The sequence below is a fragment of the Oncorhynchus masou genome, chromosome 8 (assembly GCF_036934945.1).
Source record: "Oncorhynchus masou masou isolate Uvic2021 chromosome 8, UVic_Omas_1.1, whole genome shotgun sequence".
Classification (NCBI taxonomy): domain Eukaryota; kingdom Metazoa; phylum Chordata; class Actinopteri; order Salmoniformes; family Salmonidae; genus Oncorhynchus; species Oncorhynchus masou.
The window spans coordinates 12000279-12019221 of NC_088219.1; the positions used below are offsets into that span (position 1 = coordinate 12000279).

Here is an 18943-nt window from a genome sequence, read left to right on the forward strand (position 1 = left end):
ATATGTATACAGCTAAGCAACGTTAGACTGCTAATACAGCAGCTATCCAAACATCTGCTGTTGTAGCTAGCATGTTGAATTATGCAAGGGAGGGAGATTTTCTGACAGTCATACCAGTCAAGTCACAAGTCATGAAAATTGTGACTTGAGTCCGAGTCCTGGACTCAAGTACTACAACACACAAATACAATACACACGGATTTAAAACAGATATAGAATTTATTTTTCAACCAGAAGTAGGAAAAATACAGAGGTGTAAATAAAGCAAACTGACCCAGTTATAAAACTAGTGAAACAAACTGACCCAGTTCCAAACAACTAGTGAAGCGAACCAAGAAGACTGGAGGATGACATGGTAAACAAGGTGTTTTTCACATTACATAATATGTATTTAATTGTTTAATTAAAAACAGCTGCCATTATGTTGTGTGTAATATATATATATATTTTTTTAAACATTGTGCAAGTTTGTTGCTGGTATTCCATAAAAATGGTCAACAAGAGTTGGTCCAGTGCATTACCTCTATACAGTTCTTCACTTTCAGCTGGCCACAAGCATAACCACTGCATTTATTCCTCTACTTTCAGAAAGAAAAGGGAAATGGATTGGGAAATAGCATGGAAAAGACAAAACAGAAAGGTTGTAATTTCTGCCAAATACTTCAGCAAAAGCATTACAAACTGGAAACTATTGCAAAAAGTTGAGTTTAAAGCATTATTATTTTTATTATTGGCAAGTTTTGGTCAATTATTCATAAGGACGGCTGAGAGGCGCCACAAACCTGTCAGTCACATCAAATTCATATTTTGCCAATGACGGTGGTGGCCAAACATGCACCGGTTCACAAACGTAAGAGAAATGGCTAGAGATGAAGTCAAGACACCTAAAGTAGTGCCAGGGAGTAGCTCAATGTTGTCAACGAGGCTGTGCTAACAGTAGCACCCGCCAAACCTCTCCGTCCCCCTAGAGCAGGGCTCTCCAATTCTGTTCCTGGAGAGCTACCGTCCTGAAGGTTATCTAGCACGCCTGACTAAGAATTAGATGGTCGATAAGCTGAATCAGGTTAGTCACAACTGGGGTTGGAGTTCAAATCTACAGGAGGGTAGCTCTCCAGGAACAGGGTTGGAGAACCCTGCTCTAGGGTCTGCCAGGGAAACAGTGTAAGGGACAAATTGTCTGATAAATGTTGCCTAAAATCAGTGGAACCTCAAAATGCTGCACATCTACAAGCAAATAGGCTTTTTACGCCAGCCATCTCTTCAGCTACTAGCAGACATCCCCTACCCAGTACCAGATAAGATTTTACAAAGCTAAAAGTTGGAGAATCTCATTTTGTGACGATGACAAATCTTTATTTATCAATGATTATTTTCTCTAGATATTTGCCAATTGTTTTGTTCTTTATAAATACGGTTTAAATCCTCCATAAAAATCTAGAATTTGGTGTGCTAACATTTTTACAAAACATTTGGTTTAAGAATTACACAAAAGTAAAACAATGAGCAAAGAAACCAATCATACTACACTTACTTCATGTCAAAGAAAGGAAACGTGATGGATTATGACAATTTCAAACACAAAACAATCTTAGTGACAACACCATCAGCAATCCAATATAATTAAACAGATACATTGCTTTTGTTAAAAATAAAAATCTGTTTTACAAGGGACAACAGAAAAGGACCAAGACCGTACCCTCTCCATCAGTTTTCCCCTGCTTGGTAAAATTCGTTAAAAAAATATGCTTTTGCAAAAAGGCAAAAGCGTCATTTAAAAAAGCCATACGAGTAGCTACGCTAGTGTTCTAGAATAAAGTGCTCATCATTCCTTCAAATAAAATAAACTTCAGGAGAGCAGAACAAAACAAACAAGAAAATTGGCCTTGTGAGAAAATAACCATAATTTAAACAGATCATATGTTATACAGTTGAAGTTTACATACACCTTAGCCAAAAACATTTAAACTCAGTTTCACAATCCCTGACATTTAAAACTAGTAAAAATCACATCTAAGGTCAGTTAGGATCACCACTTTATTTTAAGAATGTGAAATGTCAGAATAATAGCAGAGAGTGATTTATTTCAGATTTTATTTATTTTATCACATTCCCAATGGGTCAGAAGTTTACATACACTCAATTAGTATTGGGTAGCATTGCCTTTAAATAGTTTAACTTGGATCAAACGCTTCAGGTCGCCTTCCACAAGCTTCCCACAATAAGTTGGATAAATTTTGGCCCATTCCTCCTGACAGAGCTATTGTAACGGAGTCAGGTTTGTAGGCCTCCTTGCTCACACACACACACACCTTTTCAGTTCTGCCCACACATTTTCTATAGGATTGAGGTCAGGGCTTTGTGATGGCCATTCCAATACCTTGACTGTGTGGTCTTTAAGCCATTTTGCCACAACATTGTCCATTTGGAAGACCCATATGCAACAAAGCTTTAACTTCCTGACTGATGTCTTGAGATGACGTGGATATATAGAAGCAACATTTCCCTTCCTCATGATGCCATCTATCTGGGGAAGTGCACCAGTCCCTCCTGCAGCAAAGCACCCCCACAACATGATGCCACCACCGTGCTTCATGGTTGGGATGGTGTTCTTCAGCTTGCAAGCCTCACCCTTTTTCCTCCAAACATAACGATGGTCATGATGACCAAACAGTTCTATTTCTGTTTCATCAGAGCAGAGGACATTTCTCCAAAAAGTACAATCTTTGTCTCTATGTGCAGGTGCAAACCGTAGTCTGGCTTTTTTATGGCGGTTTTGGAGCAGTGGCTTCTTCCTTGCTGAGCGGCCTCTCGGGTTATGTTAATAAAGAACTCGTCTTACTGTGGATATAGATAATTTTGTACCGGTTTCCTCCAGCATCTTCACAAGGTCCTTTGCTGTTGTTCTGGGATTGATTTGCACTTTTCACACCAAAGTACATTCATCTCTAGGAGACAGAACGCATCTCCTTCCTGTGCGGTATGGCGGCTGCATGGTCCAATGGTGTTTATACTTGCATACTATTGTTTGTACAGATAAACGTGCCATTTGGAAATTGCTCCCAAGGATGAACCAGACTTGTGGAGGTCTTTTTTTCTGAGGTCTTTGGCTGATTTCTTTTGATTTTCCCATGATGACCAGCAAAGAGGCACGGAGTTTGAAGGTAGGCCTTGAAATAGATCCACAGGTACACCTCCAATTGACTCAAATTATGTGAATTATCAGAAGCTTCTAAAGCCATGACATTGTTTTCTGGAATTTTCTAAGCTGTTTAAAGGCACAGTCAACTTTGTGTATGTAAACTTCTGACCCACTGGAATTGTGATACAGTGAATTATAAGTGAAATAATTTGTCTGTAAACAATTGTAGGAAAAATGACTTGTGTCATGCAAAGTAGATGTCCTAACTGACTTGCCAAAACTATAGTTTGTTAACAAGAAATTTGTGGAGTGGTTGAAAAACGAGTTAATGACTCCAACCTAAGTGTATGTAAACTCCTGACTTCAACTGTATATCCACTGTGATTTGCAAAAAAGCTGGACCACGCCACTATTCTGGGTTACAACGGACTGGACCACACCACCGTTCTGGGTCACAACAGACTAAGAGCAATATTTCGGAATAACACATTCCCCCATTTTTACCTTGGTATTTTTTGACTGTATGTAAGTGGACTTCACACATGGCCTTGAAGTAGAATGCATCAACGCTGTAGGTCTAGTAGTAGACATAAAAAAAAAAACATAACATGAAACAAAACTTAAAGAGAATGGCCTGAGTTGAGGAGTCAGATAGAACCATTTTACACAAGACTTCTTCATGATCGGTTTCCTCCAAAAACAATAAAGAGGACATGATAAAAACAGACCTAAATACGTTAGAGACAAGTGGTGTAGTAGTTAGAGACAAGTGGTTTATAGTGTCATCTGCTAAAAAAACATCCCGATAACTCTAAATAACAATAACTAAGACAAGGGGGAAAAAAACTACTAAAGTCTGATATCTAATAAACCAACGACTCACAATGTTAAAACACTTCAGAGAGAAATAGGAGACAGTTCAGGTGTTCACTGATAGCACTGGCAGTGCCATGTTGAGAACCCGAATCAGTGAGGCTGAAGGTTTCAGGTTTTACCCCAAATGCCAAAAGAGATGTAGGCAACAATGCAATAAACCTGCCTCTGTGAAATGCATTCAATAGATAATTGAAAAAAGAAAAACAAGTGGTTCATCAGGGAAATGGAACCTGGCCGAGTGCAAATTTCAACAGTGGAAACCTGAAACAAAAAAAACGATTGTACAAGCTGGACATTTACATTTCTTTAACTGGAAAATGGAGACAAATTTTGCCTTAACATTTACAATACAATCATTTTTACAATACAATCAAGTTGAGTCCAAGTTTCTGTATTAAACAAATAGCTATTAGTAATGGAAAGGAATAACCCTGTTTAGAGCGTTTGCTACAGCTCTGTCAGCTCTGTCTGTTAGAGCATGTTTTAGGGGGCTGTCCACCCAGCTTAAACCATAATGCAACACAACTTGGCCCCTGACCAATTACAAATGGCTACACAGCTATGCGGTCAGAGATGGGCTCTCTGGCCAAGGACAACATGATGGGAAGCTGTCAGACTGACCATTTTCCCTTTTCTAAATACCTAAGCCCCGTCACTGAGAACCACCAATGGTCACTGAGAACCACCAATGGTCACTGAGAACCACCAATGGTCACTGAGAACCACCAATGGTCACTGAGAACCACCAATGGTCACTGAGAACCACCAATGGTCACTGAGAACCACCAATGGTCACTGAGAACCACCAATGGTCACTGAGAACCACTAATGGTCACTGAGAACCACTAATGGTCACTGAGAACCACTAATGGTCACTGAGAACCACCAATGGTCACTGAGAACCACTAATGGTCACTGAGTGAATAACTGGTGGCTGTCGTAATATTTGAATATCTGACGCTAGATTCAAATGATGGCTCTGTATGGCACATGATGTGTGATTAAAAGTTAAAAATGCTTTGAAATATTAAAAAGGTGGTCCCTTAATTTTGCTCTGTTCATATTAGGCTATAAAAACAGAGCAGGAGTGAGGTGTTAATTCTGTGTGTCTCGATACGCTACAAGCCGGAATGTGTACATGTATCATCACTGGTACGGCACCATTCCACTTGTAATAGACATTTTACAGCAGTATTTCAAAGAGGTTTGGAAATGCTGTTGTGCCTTAGCTGCACAGAGCGATTGCGCCACTCAGTATAAAATGGAGCCGCTGAGTTAGAGGACAGGATTTTAGCACCTGGAGAGGTGGTCTCCGCATCAGCGAGTGGAAAAACAACATTTGGCCTGCTCTCTCCAGCACCTCCAAACCTGCTACACTGTTCAACACACCTTAATGGCAAGATACAGCAATGCATGGGAATGGATTTGGAGTCGTAGAGGCGGAGACAGACTCTGGTTAAAAACAGGTATATCGGCCTCGTGGGTTTATCTAGTTGATCGGTGGCAACTTGAGATGTACCTGTTCGCTCGGGCTGGAGTGTGGTGACAACTCCTTCCCTATCAAAATATCTCACTTTTAGATTTTACTATTTGCCACACAATAATTCAACAACTTATCCTTAGGTGATGTAAAAACTGTATAACACCAAGGACTGCAAAGTGTGATTTGGCGCGAAAAAAATACAACATCACATTGTGCCCAGGAAAGGAGGTAAAGACTTGCCGTGAGCTTTTGCTTCCGTTAAAATCCTTGGGGGGAATGATGGCCGTACACCCCCCCCCCCTCTGATTGCACATAGATGTATCCAGAATATTCTTAAATCGACTTTGCAGGAAAATTAGAACAAGATTAGAGCGTCAGCTCCCTCGTGGCTCTGAAAACTACCTGCGTCCTGGCAGGTGGATTCCGTTGACTGACGACGGCTTGGGAAAGAGCAGCTCCAGTTGTGCAAACAGAGAGAAGTGATCGGAGGGGATGTGGGGGTGGGGACAGCCGCTGATATTGTTCTCATGGAGCCAGTGAGGATCCAGAGGACCCAGAACCCCCAACACATTGAGCGTAGGCTGAGAGTAGAAGATGTAGTCAATGATGCCCTGCACAGAGAGGAAAAGCACGTTAGATGGCAATACAATCACATCACCCGGGCTGGAGAAGATTAATCAGTGTGACCCAAGCCTTCATAATAGCCCAGGCTTTTAGAACATTCCAGACAGCTTGACGCTACATTCACACCAACGCAAAAAAGAACGTGCTACACAGAAGACGTGACCGTCTCACCTTGAAGTGGAAAGTATAGTTGGTGTAAGGCATCAGGCCGTTTTCATAGGCACTCTTCAGCTTGAAGTCGTGGGTGAACCTGCCGTTGGACGTGTCCTCCTTTCCGTTGCAGTTGAAGTTGGTCAAGCTGTCGATGTAGCGCAGCTCCTGAAAGTCTTTGTGGGTGCTGTCCACTCCACCCGAGCTCAGGAACTCCACCACACCTGCAAGCCCGCAAACACACACACACCACCAGGCATTACAAATGTCACTACAGTAGAGCACGCTCACTTATTCAACTGAGCCAGTCCAGTCATCCCACTCACCAGAGTCAGGCAGTGAGTTGAGGTCAGCACACAGGATGAGTGGGACGGCGTTGGTCTCCCCGGTGATGGAGGAGAGCTTGAGGCTGCGTGTGGCCTTGTCTACAATGTTCTTCACCTCAGACATGAACATGACGGTCTGGACCACCTTGACGTCTGAGTACGCCGGGTCCCAGTGCATGTGGGCATTGGCCACCAGGAGGAGCTGTTTCTCCACGCCGTGCAGAGACTTCCCCGCTGAACAAACACACAGCATAACAGCAGCGTTTCTACATGGGAAACATTTAAGCCCTATGGAATTCCCACTTCTTTCGTGTGTGGTGAGACCTACCAGACTGCTCCATCATCTCCTTGCGCACCTCTAGAAGTGCAGCCACACCAATGTTGTCCTTAGTCATGACTCTGTTGAGCATGGCCTCAGAGCCCTCAGAGTTGGCCATTGCCAGCTGGTTGAATTCCACCGTGTGTTTCTGTACCAGGCTGAATCTATACAGTAGAGAGGAGGAGAGTCAGAACAGACCGGTGAGAGGAGAGGAAGAACAGACTGAAGAGAGGAAGAACAGAGTGAGGAGAGGAGAGGCAGAACAGAAAGGTGAGTGCAATGTGATGCCTCTGGGACAGCTTAAAAAGGCTATTCTGCAATGGCTGAACTTGGAACCATTACACCTCTGAAACACACGATATACACACACACACACGTCATACATACAATGCACACATACACTAAGGATACACATTTCAGTAAATTTTCCTGCCGACTAACTGACCCTCAACCAGTTAAGTTTACATTTTTATCAAACAGTAAAATGACATGACCAACAGAAAATACTTTCAGAGATCTGTATATAATGAAGAAATGTTTATTTCTGCCCCCTAATAAATGGTAGTCGTCCCAAGGCTGGAAGGCAGGCGACAGACACACATCGGGCTCGTTTTGGACAGATTTTGGTGAGAGTGAAACCTCACACTTCCTCTCTTATACTATGCATGCCCATAAGGGCCGGACATTTTTAATTAAGAGCTTATAAATGGAACCATGCAACAATAGCAAGCCTATCGTCTTACAGTCAAAAAGCTATAGCCTATTATTGAACATGCAACTGCTGTAATGTAATGAAGCAGTCATTTTCAAACATTTACCAAAATGAAATTAGCTGGAAAACAGTTCTGGACAGCAGACCAAAATGTGACAGAGATGAAACTCTCCACTAGAAACTTAGAGGGGGAATCTACAACAACTAGGATGTGTTGCTAATATGACCAGGATCGTGCCTTCGGCTCCAGGACAAACTGGAATCCATACATCCTGAGGCTGCATTCATTGTAGCTGGGGATTTTAACAAGGCTAATCTGAAAACAAGAAACCCTAAATTGTACCAGCATATCGATTGCGCAACCAGGGCTGGCAAAACCTTGGATCATTGTTATTCTAACTGCCGCGACGCATATAAGGCCCTCCCCCGCCCTCCTTTCGGAAAAGCTGACCACGACTCCATTTTGTTGATCCCTGCCTGCAGACAGAAACTAAAACAAGAAGCTCCCACGCTGAGGTCTGTCCAACGCTGGTCCGAGCAAGCTGATTCCACACTCCAAGACTGCTTCCATCACGTGGACTGGGACATGTTTCGTATTGCATCAGACAACAACATTGACGAATACACTGATTTGGTGTGCGAGTTCATTAGAACGTGCGTTGAAGATGTCGTTCCCATAGCAACGATTAAAACATTCCCAAACCAGAAACCGTGGATTGATGGCAGCATTCGTGTGAAACTGAAAGCGCGAACCACTGCTTTTAATCAGGGCAAGGTGACTGGAAACATGACCGAATACAAACAGTGCAGCTATTCCCTCCGCAAGGCAATCAAACAAGCTAGGCATCAGTATAGAGACAAAGTAGAATCTCAATTAAACGGCTCAGACACAAGAGGTATGTGGCAGGGTCTACAGTCAATCACGGATTACAAAAAGAAAACCAGTGTAGTCACGGACCAGGATGCCTTGCTCTCAGGCAGACTAAATAACTTTTTTGCCCGCTTTGAGGACAATACAGTGCCACTGACACGGCCTGCAACCAAAACATGCAGACTCTCCTTCACTGCAGCCGAGGTGAGTAAAACATTTAAACATGTTAACCCTCGCAAGGCTGCAGGCCCAGACGGCATCCCCAGCCGCGCCCTCAGAGCATGCGCAGACCAGCTGGCTGGTGTGTTTACGGACATATTCAATCAATCCCTATCTTAGTCTGCTGTTCCCACATGCTTCAAGAGGGCCACCATTGTTCCTGTTCCCAAAAAAGCTAAGGTAACTGAGCTAAATGACTACCGCCCCGTAGCACTCACTTCCGTCATCATGAAGTGCTTTGAGAGACGAGTCAAGGACCATATCACCTCCACCTTACCCTAGACACCCTAGACCCACTCCAATTTGCTTACCGCCCAAATAGGTCCACAAACGATGCAATCTCAACCACACTGCACACTGCCCTAACCCATCTGGACAAGAGGAATACCTATGTGAGAATTCTGTTCATCGACTACAGCTCGGCATTTAACACCATAGTACCCTCCAAGCTCGTCATCAAGCTCGAGACCCTGGGTCTCGACCCCGCCCTGTGCAACTGGGTACTGGACTTCCTGACGGGCCGCCCCCAGGTGGTGAGGGTAGGCAACAACATCTCCACCCCGCTGATCCTCAACCCTGGGGCCCCACAAGGGTGCGTTCTGAGCCCTCTCCTGTACTCCCTGTTGACCCACGACTGCGTGGCCACGCACGCCTCCAACTCAATCATCAAGTGTGCGGACGACACAACAGTGGTAGGCTTGATTACCAACAACGACGAGAAGGCCTACAGGGAGGAGGTGAGGGCCCTCGGAGTGTGGTGTCAGGACAATAACCTCACACTCAACCAAACTAAGGAGATGATTGTGGACTTCAGGAAACAGCAGAGGGAACACCCCCTGTCCACATCGATGGAACAGTAGTGGAGAGGGTAGTAAGTTTTTAAGTTCCTCGGCATACACATCACAGACTAACTGAATTGGTCCACCCACACAGACAGCATCGTGAAGAAGGCGCAGCAGCGCCTCTTCAACCTCAGGAGGCTGAAGAAATTCGGCTTGTCACCAAAAGCACTCACAAACTTCTACAGATGCACAATCAAGAGCATCCTGGCGGGCTGTATCACCGCCTGGTACGGCAACTGCTCCACCCACAACTGTAAGGCTCTCCAGAGGGTAGTGAGGTCTGCACAACGCATCACCGGGGGCAAACTACCTGCCCTCCAGGACACCTACACCACCCGATGTTACAGGAAGGCCATAAAGATAATCAAGGACAACAACCACCCGAGCCACTGCCTGTTCACCCCGCTATCATCCAGAAGGCGAGGTCAGTACAGGTGCATCAAAGCTGGGACCGAGAGACTGAAAAACAGCTTCTATCTCAAGGCCATCAGACTGTTAAACAGCAACCACTAACATTGAGTGGCTGCTGCCAACACACTGACTCAACTCCAGCCAATTTAATAATGGGAATTGATGGGAAATGTAAAATATATCACTAGCCACTTTAAACAATGCTACCTAATATAATGTTTACATACCCTACATTATTCATCTCATATGTATACGTATATACTGTACTCTATATCATCTACTGCATCTTTATGTAATACATGTATCACTAGCCACTTTAACTATGCCACTTTGTTTACATACTCATCTCATATGTATATACTGTACTCGATACCATCTACTGTATCTTGCCTATGCCGCTCTGTACGATCACTCATTCATGTATCTTTATGTACATATTCTTTATCCCCTTACACTTGTGTGTATAAGACAGTAGTTTTGGAATTGTTAGTTAGATTACTTGTTAGGTTATTACTGCATTGTCGGAACTAGAAGCACAAGCATTTCGCTACACTCGCATTAACATCTGCTAACCATGTGTATGTGACAAATAAAATTTGATTTTCGATTTGAGAAGACAGTTGATGTGGAAACCAATGGAACAGGAGAGAGATGCTGGTTAATGGCATCAACAAGCCTTTATAAGATATTTGCCTACATGTTTCTAGGGGAAGATTTTAAGACACGCCTCATTATTTGAAGTAAAGTAAAACGTTCAGCTTTCAGACAATTACTGCCTCAAGCTCACATTGCAAAATGGTGGGTGACGCGCTGACAGCCTCCCTACCAATCACTATAGCCTATGCACTCCAATGGCAAGAGGGAGGCCGCGCTGACAGCCTCGCTACTGTTGACTATAACCTGAGCACTCGAATGGCTAGAGGGAGGCGCGCTGATAGCCTCCCTACCGTTGACTATAACCTACGCACTCCAATGGCAAGAGGGAGGCCGCGCTGACAGCCTCGCTACCGTTGACTATAACCTAAGCACTCGAATGGCTAGAGGGAGGCGCGCTGATAGCCTCCCTACCGTTGACTATAACCTACGCACTCGAATGGCTAGAGGGAGGCGCGCTGATAGCCTCCCTACCGTTGACTATAGCCTACGCACTCCAATGGCAAGAGGGAGGCCGCGTGACAGCCTCGCTACCTGACTATAACCTAAGCACTCGAATGGCTAGAGGGAGGCCTGGATACCGTTGACTATAACCTACGCACTCGAATGGCAAGGGAGGCGCGCTGGAGTTGCTATAGCCGCTGATAGCCTCCCTACCGTTGACTATAGCCTACGCACTCGAATGGCAAGAGGGAGGCGTGCTGATAGCCTCCCTACCGTTGACTATAGCCTACGCACTCGAAAGGCAAGAGGGAGGCGCACTGATAGCCTCCCTACCGTTGACTATAGCCTAAGCACTCGAATGGCAAGAGGGAGGCGCGCTTGCTTTCCAAGTTGAGATTGACAAATGAAAAAAAGCTCCTTTTGAAATTGTGGCTATCAAAAAGTATTTTTATTTTTTACACACGATTGCATTTAGAATTGTTATTTGTTGCACAATGAATGTTTCACTCCAGTGAAGAGCTGATAGGACATTCCTCTCCTCAAACTCGTCTTGTATGCTGTGAGTGTGTGATAAATAAGATACATGATGACGAAAGAAAATACACACGTGCCAATTTAATTCCACTAAATTATGCAGATTAAACTATGGACCGATAAGCATGACCGATCAAACGTATTTTTGGCGGCTAACCGATTAACCGTTAACATCCTTAATACATATGTGAGCTCACAATCTAATTAGGACTGACAGTTGGCAGTGTGGTGTCAACTCACTTTTCGGTTCTGTAAAATATGGCGCAGCCGTCCACATGCTTGCGGTCGCACTCTGACATGGTCCTGGCACGGGACTTAGGGCTAAAGAAGCCCTCGTAACCTTTCTCCTTCAGCTCTGGCAGGAAATAGCTGTAGTACTGAACTGTTTCCACTTCCTGTTAAGGAAAAACCAGGACAATTCCAGTTAGTGTACATTTTGAAGGTGCATTATTCAAAGTATCGGACCTGTAAACTATGGAAATCGAACCCCCATTCTCTTCCAACAGATGTCATTCTAATGTGACACGGTTGTCCTGCCATCTGATGCGAGACCGATTGTACCTCGCACGTGTCATAATTCATTGCAGCGGTCAGTATTAAATCCCAGTGTGTCCGTCTGCCCACCTGTAGGCTGATGATGTCAGCACTGCAGTTCAGGATTTCCTGCATGATGGACTTCTTCCTGAACTCCCAGTTGAGGGCCCAAGAGGGGCAGTAGCTGTACAGCTGGCGAGTGGCGTACTTATCACACAGCACGTTGTAGCACATCACTGAGAACAGGGCTAGCAAAGGACATAGGGACGTAAACAGGAGATTATCCAAGTCTCATTATGGCTCTGAATATGATCAACACACACAACAATGTGTGTGTTGATATGTGGCTTTCAATAGGCATTGCAAGTGATTTGTAAGGGTGGATGAGTTTGTTACCTGCTGTTCTTGCCCGGTCCGGCTTGGCCTGAACAATCCATAATCTGGGTGGGGGCTGCTCTGAGCTGACTGAGACAGATAGGGGGAACATGAGTCATCCTGACACTGCTCCTCAAGGAGGAGTGACCACTTGAATAGGATCATCAAGATCAACTAAAAACTGCCAAGTCATTCCATTCACCCAATGTCAACGAAAAGCACAACTTATTTAATACCTGCTAACTAACACACTCACAATTCAACACAACACAGGAACAACAACATCCATTTCTTGTATTTGGACTCACCTCGTTTAATCCCTGACAGATTGCCCAGAAGGTAGTTGAGCAGTTTCCTTGTGCCATCATGCTCCTGGTAGAGGTTCAATATTTCTTGTGCAAGTGGGTTTCCTGCAGAGGAAACAGAAAGACAATGAAGACACTAGACAGAAGATATTACACAGGTTCAAGGATGCAGAATGAAAACAATGCCACATCTCTCATTCTGTGACCTCTACTGTGGAAATCACTTGGCAGAGCAACCAAATAGGCATGCACAGATTATTATCAGAGCCAAAACTACACAAGGGAATCCTTAGAGAAAACACATGCAAGATTTCAAATCCCTATGAATTTAGATAACCCAAACAACCAAAACTTAAATGAGTATGAAGCGAAGCTTACCTTTTAATCCCAGTGTTTGTAACTGAAACAGTTTTCCAAGCTCAAAAGGTAGAACCCTCAACTGGTTGTTGTTTAAAATAAGTTCCCTGTAGAAGAGGTAAGACAGACGCGTTTTAGGATGCCCGGGACAGAATAAGATTCAGAAAGTAATTAAAGAAGTGAAGGCTTTTGTCAAGTCACCAGAGCTGTAGAAATCCCTCTGAAGTAACCCATAACGATCATCTGTCAATCAATAAGTCTCTGTTCAGGTCATTTCCATGTCTGCTCAGCCAGTTACTGAGCAATGTTTCATTGAGGATCAGGTGCAGAAGAGCGAATACACAAACAAAAATAAACATTTCCTTGAAACAGAGTAACTAGCTATTACCAATTTCAATAATAATGAGGAATAAGGATATGCAATACCACACATGGGAGCCTGAAATGTCTCTTCATCCATCTCCTTTATAGAATGTGCTCTCAGTCTAAATTCCCTAGACTCTAAAATGGCAATGTTGACTGAATGAACAAACACACTTATCATTTTGAATTATAATGGAAACAACTAAGAACAACAGGGGTTGAGGCATAAGAATTGTAGAAAGGGGTTAAATGAAACAGAAACCAGGTTAATTCCAATGCTATTTTGTAAAAGAGGAACATCAAACTCTTCTCTTTAACAGGCCATATTAATAGCTGTTAGCTCATATCATTTTTCATGTGGAAGACAATAACAGTAATGTGGATTTTAGTTCTCCAAACTAGCATCACTTAGTGCACGGTGAATTGCCACTGAAGACTGACAGACACTATGTCACTGTAGACTGACAGACCTGAGAGACACTATGTCGCCACTGTAGACTGACAGACCTGAGAGACACTGACGCCACTGTAGACTGACAGACCTGAGAGACACTATGACGCCACTGTAGACTGACAGACCTGAGAGACACTATGTCGCCACTGTAGACTGACAGACCTGAGAGACACTATGACGCCACTGTAGACTGACAGACCTGAGAGACACTATGACGCCACTGTAGACTGACAGACCTGAGAGACACTATGTCGCCACTGTGGACAGACTGACAGACTGTAGATGACAGACCTGAGAGACACTGTAGACTGACAGACCTGAGAGACACTATGTCGCCACTGTAGACTGACAGACACTATGTCGCCACTGTAGACTGACAGACACTATGTCGCCACTGTAGACTAACAGACCTGAGAGACACTATGTCGCCACTGTAGACTGACAGACACTATGTCGCCACTGTAGACTGACAGACCTGAGAGACACTATGTCACCAAGCTCGGCAGGCAGGCTTCTGATCTTGTTGGATGAGAGGTCCAGGTAGACCAGGTTTTGAAGTTTGGCAATATCAGGTGGGATACAACAGAGGGAGTTATCGCCGATATGAAGAGCAGTGAGGTGAGTCAACGTCCATAACGAGGTGCTCAGACTCCTCACTTTACCTGCCCAGGCGAGTGGGGGAATGAGGGGACAAGAGAGTCAGTGAAAACAGGAGCACAGAAATACAGTACAGTAATTTAAATAGAAATAAAGAACACACCTACTAGGCCACGGGAGGTTGCTGAGGGGAGAACGGCACATAGTGAACAGAGCAAAGGGAATGGCATCAAACACCTGGAAACCATGTGTTTGCTACAACTCCAGTCATTACCCCGAGCCCATTCTCCCCAATTAAGCTGCCACCAACCTCCAGTGCATAGGCTTACGTGTGGAAGCGCTTCAAATCAAATAGTATTTTGTCACATGCACCGAATACAACAGGTGTAGACTTTACCGTGAAATGCTTACTTTCAAGTCCTTAACCAACAATGCAGTTAAGAAAATAGTTAAGGAAACATTTACTTTAAAAAAAAATTGTGTATCACAATAAACAATTAAGAGGCTATATACAGGGGGTACAGGTTAGTCGAGGTCATGTGTACATGTAGTTAGGGGTGAAGTGACTAATACATACTAACACCATCACCACAATGAGCTTTTTAACATGCGCTAAGCCAAACAGCTTCATCTGTATTTGATGCTATAGCATGTAATGCCGCCCCAACCGGTCCTCACCACTGATTTCGAGCTGAGCCCAGTATGACTTCTTCCCATTGGCTGCCTCCTCAGTGGACATTATCGTGTACATCCGCCTCGGGTCGAGCGGATCATATTTTTCCTTGGGCATCCCTGTAACACTAAAAAAATAATAATAATAATAATACATTGCATGATCCATTTGAAACCATACCCTCAAAGAGCTATCCTGGAGATTTGGACTCATTCAAATAGCCTAACACATGAATTCCTAGAACACCTAATATTTACAAACCTGTGAGGGGAAAAAAACATGAGTCTAAGAAAATGCAACTTCAATACAGTACTTTGCAAGTCTGTTTAGACTAAAGTTATTTGAAGAATGGAAATACCTGCACTCACTGAAATATTCTTTAAGTTCGTTGTTTTTAACATGGATATAACATGCCTCTCTGTTGCAGCTATTTTTCTCTAGTCTAAAGTAATTACAATACACCACTTATTCAACGGGGCCATCTCCAAAACATGCAAAGCAGTAGACAGTTTTTTTTTCAGAAACGAAATGTACACCTCTAGTAAAAACCACTCCGTAGACAGCTGATTCAACCTGCCATTCATTCAGCGACGCAGATTCAGACCCTGTGCCAAATGGTCGTCAGTAGTTACCACAGCCACAAAGTCATGAACCCTATCTACAATTTCTCTTAAAATCTGATTAAATCTCATCCTAACCTTAACCACACTGCTAACCTTATGGCTAATACTAACCTTAAATTAAGATCAAAAAGCAAATTTTATTTATATATATTTTTTACGATATAGCCAATTTTGACTTTATGGCTGTAGTACCTAGTGGAAACAGTGCCAAAAAACAACAAGAGGCTGATGAATGAGCACTCTTAATAAGAGAGCCATAGAAAAACACGTATACACAAATTATTTTGCTTCAATTCTAAAATCAAGACACATCATAACACAATCAGAAAAACAGATTGACACTGTAAGGGACATGTGTCAAGATGGTACAAACGGCAAGATCCACGTGCTGAGTTTAGGAGCTACCACAAAAGCACAACAAAAGCAAAGACTTGATAAAATATCTAGCCTAGCTTTCTTAATAATGACAAAAACAAGACCTTCCTGTAAATCATATTTTAACTTCAGGCACGTTTAGGAGGGGGTTGTGCTGTCAGTAAGCATAAACACACATACCTTACAAACGTTAATTATTTATGATACATAAAATAACTTGCCATCACGTTGACAGCGTGGCTCACACGTTCACAAACCTTTGTTCTGACAAATTGAGGTCAAAGACTAGCGGATTGCATCTTGCAAGTTGTTAGCAAGCTAGCTAATTTCCATAATAGTTCATTTTTGGCATTGGTTACTGGTTTAGCTAAACCACTAAGTAAACACTTGACATCATTAGCTAGCTGAACAAGTTTGTAGCTAACGTTAGCTGGTAAGTTAATGTTAACTAATGTCGTAGCATGTGCTACCTAACGTTAATAACCTTTTTTTTTTAAATAACATGCCATCCAAACCAACATTTCATGATAACTAGCAACTATGCCAGTTAACTGATCCATCTAACTTTGTTAGTTCAACACAAATGCAGCTATCTTTGCCATTAGGCTTGATTTGCATACTGGGTAAAGTTTATATGCATTGGCTTAATTATATTGAGCCATATGAGCTTCAGAGATAGCTAGTTCAGTTAGCTAGCCTTTTGAGTACGTTTACATAGCTAGCCAGATATCAGCTATCAAATACTTCAGCCTCCCTCGACTTCTAGATTGACTTCAGAGTCTAGTTAGCTAGCTAACGTTAGTTAGCAAAACAGAAACCAATAAAGTAGCAACGAGGAAATGTGGCTATCCCTCATGGATTAGCACGTTTTGCTATATAGCTGGATAACTAACTTATATAGTTTGACAACTAGCGTTAGGGTTATAGCTAGCTACCCATTTTTATTGTTCGCTAACTGGGTTAGCATTCCTGTTGGTTAGCTGACTGGTATTAGCTATCTAGCTAATACGTCTCGTAAAAGTAACGTTTTCGTACACAAACAAATGCGTATCTATGACTGAGAATATGATGGTTCAGCTACCTGTATGAGCATACCAATCAGCGATGGCGAGTACGTTACGTTTCCTTTGTTTTTCTAATTCACTTTGGGTCAGCTGTTACCCACTGAAGGAAAACAAGAATCATGGCGTCCGTCAGAATGTTGGTGTGTGATAACGCGCGTCGTAATTGGCTGTTGCTGATACGACCAAGGCCATTGGGCCATCGCCTCCAAACTGTTTCTGCTGGTACAAAACAATATGTAGTTCGCATCAAACACAGTTCCCCTGACTGTCGTGTGCAGTTCGGGGCTGGGCTCCTTTGACCCCGCCCACCGTTTTTTTTGTTGTTGGTCCATCTGAGGTTTGACACACTGAATACAAAAACACACACGATTGTGCAAGGCACACGTTGAATACGAACATATTTCATTTTTGAAGATCGTAAGAAACTTTATATAAATCGGTACTTGCGTTTGTGCTTCTAGTTCCAACAGTGCAGTAATATCTAACAAATAATCTGACAATTCCCAACAACTACCTAATACACTCAAATCTAACAAGTAATCTAACAATTCCCCAACAACTACCTAATGCACACAAATCTAAAGGGGGAATGAGAATATGTGCATATAAGTATTTGGATGAGCGATGGCCGAGAGACATAGGCAAGGTCCAGTAGATTATATAAAATACAGTATATACATGTGATATGAATAATGGATGATAGCGGTGTGAACAGACAGTGGCTCGGGTGGTTGTTGTCCTTGATGATCTTTTTGGCCTTCCTGTGCCATCAGGTGCTGTAGGTGTCACGGAGGGCAAATATTTTGCCCCTGGTGATGTGTTGTGCAGACCGCACCACCCTCTGGAGAGCCTTGCTGTTGAGGGCGGTGCAGTTGCCGTACCAGGCTGTGATACAGCCCGACAGTATGCTCTCGATTGTGCATTTGTAAAACTTTGTCAGGGTTTTGGGTGACAAGCCAAATTTCTTCAGCCTCCTAATGTTGAAGAGGCGCTGTTGCGCCTTCTTCACCACACTGTCTGCGTGGGTGGACCATTTCAGTTTGTCTGTGATATAGACATACTGACAAGCTGAATGTTCTTTGTACACTTCTTAAGGGTAGGGGGCAGTGTTCGGAAGTTTGGATGACTGACGTGCACAAAGTAAACTGCCTTTTACTCAGGCCCAGAAGCTAGGATATGCGTATAATTGGTAGCATTGGATAGAAAACACTCTGAAGTTTCTAGAACTGTTAAAGTAATGTTTGTGAGTATGACAGAACTGATATGGCAGGCAAAAACCAGAGGACAATCCATCCGGAATTGTTTTTTTGAGGTCACAGGCCATTTCAATGCTAACCTTTGAGAAATACAAATAAATAGGACCCAGATTGTAGTTCCTATGGCTTCCACTAGATGTCAACAGTCTTTAGACAGGGTTCAGGCTTGTTTCTTGAAAAATGAACAAATAGTTGTAGTTTTTCCAAGGTGTCTCTCATTAGAAAACTAGTCTTGTTGCACGCGTGAATGAGGTGTGCGCTCTTCGTTATTTATCTTCCCTATTGAACATACTATTCTCCATCTTAAATATGATCATTTATTTAGATATTAGAGTACCTGAGGATTAATTAGAAACATCGCTT

At 43.1% G+C, this 18943-nt stretch overlaps 1 protein-coding gene across 2 annotated transcripts; it reads right to left on the reverse strand.

Moving 5' to 3' along the window:
• Window positions 1-200: 200 nt before the first annotated feature.
• LOC135544093 (CCR4-NOT transcription complex subunit 6-like) lies at window positions 201-17587 on the reverse strand. 2 transcript variants are annotated; one of them, XM_064971471.1, is made up of 13 exons: window positions 17342-17587; window positions 15268-15389; window positions 14753-14773; window positions 14468-14654; window positions 13197-13282; window positions 12822-12923; window positions 12535-12603; window positions 12229-12386; window positions 11845-11999; window positions 6927-7081; window positions 6599-6832; window positions 6294-6496; window positions 201-6109 (listed from the first exon to the last, which is right to left on the reverse strand). In XM_064971471.1, exons 2-13 carry the CDS (start codon window positions 15377-15379, stop codon window positions 5897-5899), a joined length of 1695 nt encoding a protein of 564 aa, XP_064827543.1. In that variant the 5' UTR covers window positions 15380-15389; window positions 17342-17587; the 3' UTR covers window positions 201-5896. The 2 variants fall into 2 exon arrangements, with proteins under 2 accessions (XP_064827543.1, XP_064827544.1); XM_064971472.1 differs by lacking the exon at window positions 14753-14773 and having other exon boundaries at window positions 17342-17585.
• Window positions 17588-18943: the final 1356 nt, after the last annotated feature.